This window comes from Alosa pseudoharengus, unplaced genomic scaffold, assembly GCF_046254945.1.
Source record: "Alosa pseudoharengus isolate Yale_2024_CS ecotype anadromous, Long Island Sound unplaced genomic scaffold, YU_APseudo_1.1 YU_APseudo_1.1_scf_1, whole genome shotgun sequence".
Lineage (NCBI taxonomy): Eukaryota > Metazoa > Chordata > Actinopteri > Clupeiformes > Clupeidae > Alosa > Alosa pseudoharengus.
Genome location: NW_027468564.1, coordinates 45,681,663 through 45,686,313, shown reverse-complemented (window position 1 = coordinate 45,686,313; position 4,651 = coordinate 45,681,663). Strand labels below are relative to the sequence as shown.

The 4,651-nt window shown below is 48.7% G+C and overlaps 1 protein-coding gene across 3 annotated transcripts in view; it reads left to right on the top strand.

Annotated features, from left to right (window-relative positions):
- The window catches only part of sh3pxd2aa (SH3 and PX domains 2Aa), a 116,221-nt gene that overhangs the window by 59,543 nt on the left and 52,027 nt on the right, over positions 1-4,651 (top strand). For all 3 annotated transcript variants that reach the window (XM_076289961.1, XM_076289962.1, XM_076289960.1), the window contains exon 6: positions 1,029-1,054. In XM_076289961.1, coding sequence (XP_076146076.1) covers positions 1,029-1,054 — 26 coding nt within the window. The remainder of the gene's footprint in view (positions 1-1,028; positions 1,055-4,651) is intronic.

The window sequence follows — 4,651 nt, the reverse complement described above, 5'->3', positions numbered from 1 at the left end:
GTCACCACTCCTCCCCTCCTCTCCTCTCCTCTCCTCTCATCTTCTCCTCACCTCACCTCCTCCTCACCCCGTCACCACTCCTCCCCTCCTCTCCTCTCTCTCTCTCTCTCTCTCGCTCTCTCTCTCTCTCTCTCTCTCTCTCTCTCTCTCTCTCTCACTATCTCCATCAGTCCATCTCTCTCTCTCTGTCTCTCTGTCTCTCTCTGTCAAATTCAAATACAAATTCAAAAAAAGCTTTATTGACATGACAAGAGCACTTGTGTTGTCAAAGCATACAAATCATAAGTAAGTCTCTCTCTCTCTCTCTCTCTCTCTCTCTCTCTCTCTCTCTCTCTCTCTCATTACTCTCTCTCTCTCTCTCTCTCTCTCTATCTCTCTCTCTCTCTTTCCTCTTCTCCTCTCCCAGCTCCACTCCCCCTTTCTCTTATCTCCTCTCCTGCTCTTCCTTGTCCGTGTTGATCTCTGTTTTCAGTGTCCATATGCAGATGTCAAGTTATTTGGCACTTTGGACACACACACACACACACACACACACACACAGCAGGTCCTGGCTCAAGGAGTTAATCCAATAATAATCCATTAGTTCACTGAGCCCTCCCGATCCACACGGACTAGGAGGGGCTGGATAGAGGAAGGAGAGGAGGAGGAGGGAGAGAGAGAGAGAGAGAGAGATGGACTGATGGAGATAGTGAGAGAGAGAAAAGACAAGGGGATGAAATGGGACGAGGCAGCCGGTGGTGCTGCAAAGTCACATGATCACATCAGTGTCGTCGTGGAGACAGCAGCTGCTTCCCGGCTCGTCCCACCACTGACTCTCTGACTCCCTCTCCCTCTCTCACACACACACACACATACACACACCTCACACACATGCACGCCGCTCCTCCAGGCGTGCACATCGGCCGAGTGTGCACGTGTGTGTGCGTGTGTGTTTGTTTACGTATTGACTTGTGCTCACGCTGACGGACGGTGACTGTCTCAGTGGCCATGGATCTGAACATGTCTCTCTGTTGCTGTTTCTTTTTCAGGGACTATGGCACCAAACGCAAATCAGGTAAGAGCGCTTCACTTCTCTACGGTCATCTGTCTACGTGTCCCTGTCCTGTCCTGTCCTGTCCTGTTCTGTCCTGTCCTGTCCTGCCCTGCCCTGCAGTCGAGTGTGTTTCTCTGCCCCCTCCTTCACCGAACCTGTTACTCTCTGAGCGATGCATGTTCTTCTTCTTTCTGTCTGTTTCACTCCTTTTTATATCTCTTCAACCTCTCTCTCTCTCTCTGCTCCTCTGAATACTGTCTTTTCATTTCTCTGAATGTGTGTTTTGTGGACCGAGCTGTGTCGGGATGGGTTTTTTGGCCGTGCGAGTTTGTGTGTGAGTGTGTGTATGTGTGTGTGGGTTGAGTAACTTCTCAGAATGGACAGACGTAGCTGTGTGTCTTGCCCTGCATTAAGGCCAACGAGGTGGTGGAGTTGTCAGGGTTGGGGTTGTGGCTGTGTGTATTTGTGTGTATGTGTTGTGTGTGGTGGAAGTGGTGTGATGTGTGTGTGTGTGTGTGTGTGTGGTGTGGTTTGTGACGGGGTGGGGTAGGGTGGAGGTAGGAGTAGGTCGGGGTCGCTGGGTTTCCTCCAGCTCCCGGTGCGGGTCAGGCAGGACAAGCAGAGTTGATTTTGGATGAGGGCTTCTCCCACCCACACCGCTGGGCCCAGAGAGATGGAGAGAGAGAGAGAGAAAGATGGAGAGAGAGAGAGAGAGATAGAGATAGAGAGAGAGAGAGAGAGAGAGAGAGGTGGAAGGGAGAGAGAGGTGGAGAGAGAGGGAGATAGAAATGGAGAGAGAGAGAGGTGGAAGGGAGAGAGAGGTGGAGAGAGAGGGAGAGAGAGAGGTGCAAGGGGGAGAGAGATGGAGAGAGAGAGAGAGAGGAGAGAGAGAGAGGTGGAAGGGAGAGAGAGGTGGAGAGAGAGGGAGAGAGAGATGGAGAGAGAGAGGTGCAAGGGGGAAAGCGGTGGAGAGACTTTCATTCTCTTGGCTGGCTGTGTGTATTATGGAGGTATTATGGACATGGCCATGAAAGACGGAACGAGTTTGAGTGGGATTATATCCAGGTGTGTGTGTGTGTGTGTGTTAGTTTGTTTGTGTGTGGGTGTGTGTGTTTGAGTGTTTGAATGGGGCTGGGCTTTTTGGAGTGTTTTGCCTTTTTCAGTTGTGTTTGTATGAGTGTGCTGAAATGTGGCTGAAATTCAGTGCGACAGCCAGCACCCAACCCACAGGCTGAGTGAGTGAGTGAGTGAGTAGTGAGCGATTTAGCATACTTAGTCTGAGTAAACAGCTAATGGATTATTAAACCTACTGGCTTCACTAGCTGTGTGTCTGTCTCTAGGTATAGAGAGGCCCCGTTGTGTCAGTTCTTGTGGATGCCTGTATGGATGTGGATGATGTAGGTATGTCTCTGTGCATATGTGCGTGTGTGTGTGTGTGTGTGTGTGTGTGTGTGTGTGTGTGTGTAAAATAGTTCCACAGTATTGCTGTGTCACTACCCAAGTGTCTACTTGATTGGGTGTGCGTATGACTGTTTTTAGTGTGTGTGTGTGTGTGTGTGCTGTGTGTGTGTGTGTGTTGTCTGTGTGTGTGTGTGTGTGTGTGTGTGTGTGTGTGTGCTGTGTGTGTGTGTGTGGTGTCTGAGCTTGTGCTCCACTTTCTGAATGGGTGGCCCTGGCATTTTGGCAGCTGCTGTGGCATGGCATCTGCCCCTGGAGTCTCCCAGATACCCATCTCTCCTCTCAGAGGGGGCAGCAGCTGCCCACCCGCCCATCCGCCGCCCACGCCAGCGCCCGCGCCAGCCCGTTAACCCTCAGACCTCGGCCCTGAGCCCCGGTCAGGAAACAGGAAATGAGACGCACTTTAGATTAATTATCAAACACGGCGCATCCAGGAAGGTCAGATGGAGGGATGGAGACAAGAGGGAGGGAGGGAGGGAGGGGGGGGGGGGGGGTTGTGGTTGCTATGGCAACCTCTGGGAACGTCTGCAGAGTTGACCGGTTGTTTGCGGTTTGCCAAACATGCATTCCATCGAGGACAAATAGTCCATGAGAGATGCCAACGCTGTGTGTGGTGGTGATGATCTGGCCATCTAGCTTGGTAGGACTCCAACACTGGCAATGCCAAGATCGTGCCCTTGCATGGCAGAAATATCTGCCTCACACACACACAACACAAGTTGTGCCTTTTAAATCATTGATTTGAAACTCATTTACAGGCTTATGAAAGTACATACTGGTACTTTTGTACATAAAGTATACATATGTCAGATGTTAAACATGCCTTACATATCACTCATATACAGTAAATAATCTGTAGTTCATTCAGCCAAATCTTGAACTTCTTAATGCACAAGTGTACTTGTATTCTATGGCAGACACCTTTCTATGCTAGCATAATTGCACTTTTTATGTCAACAAAGTGCTTAGAAAGTAAATCGATTGACAGTTTTGTGTAAACCTAACTTACTAAACAAAACGATCCTCTAACATTTCACGGTAGTCATAAATTCATGAATTAATCATGTATGAATTAATTTATGATTCATGCATTACTTCATTCCTTAATATCTCATGAATCATCAATTATTGACATGAGTTCATAGTCACACCATTATTAATTTATGATTTACTAAGCATGATCACAATGTGTTCTTTGTCTGCCAAAAATGTGGTCAACACGGTCCTCAGGGAGCCCAAATGTTGACAGGCTACGTGCAGGTCGGTCTTTCTCTGGCCGCGGTCAATACCGCCCCACCTATCTCGCTCAGTCCCTTAGTGATGTCCGTGGACTTATCTCTGTGTATTATTGCAGGGAGTGAACTCCCTTAATATGACCTGTTCCCTGTTCCTGCATTCTTGGTGGGAACTCAGACCGCAGATTCGGAATCCGACCAGCGTTCCTTGCTAATCCAAACATGTCAACAGTACACGCTAGAACGTGAAGGTGACGTCCGCACACATGGCCCGGGCCAGAGCCCCTTGCGTCACCTCTTCCTCCCCCTCTTCCTCTTCCTCCTCCTCTTCAGTCACCCGAGCGTTTAGCAGGAGGCGAACTCATCCAGCGGAGGCAGCTGGAACGTGTCAATCCACACTCTAATGAAGAAAAAGCGAAAAGATCAAAACCATATAAAAAAGAAGAAAAAACATTTCATTCCTTTTTCTCTTTTCTTTTTTCTTTTCTTCTTTTTTTCTTTTTTTTTGTTGGTGTTTTTGCCTCTCGTAATCTTGGGGCGAGAGTGTGATCGTGCTCCAGCCTTCCCTGCGGCCTCCTCTCGGGCTGCCAAGGAGCGTGCGTGACATCACCCTGCCTATTGTGTTACATGAGAATAGGGCTTGCACACACTCCTCTCATCTGCAGAAGAGATTTCTGTGTGGTGCACAGCAGAGGGAGAGGAGAAGAGTTGTTCACTTCCAACTTTTGAGGTAGGCGTGTGCGTCATTTGAGTTGAGATGTGTTTGTGTTTGTTAATGTGTGTGTGTGTGTGTGTGTTTGTGTGTTTTGGGGTGACCCTGTCTATGTTATGTGTGTGGGTGTTTTCCTTCATTTTATTTTGGGGCTTTGATTACAGAGAAGAAGAACAGCGTCATGTCATTCTTACTGTCACCGTCTATAATCCT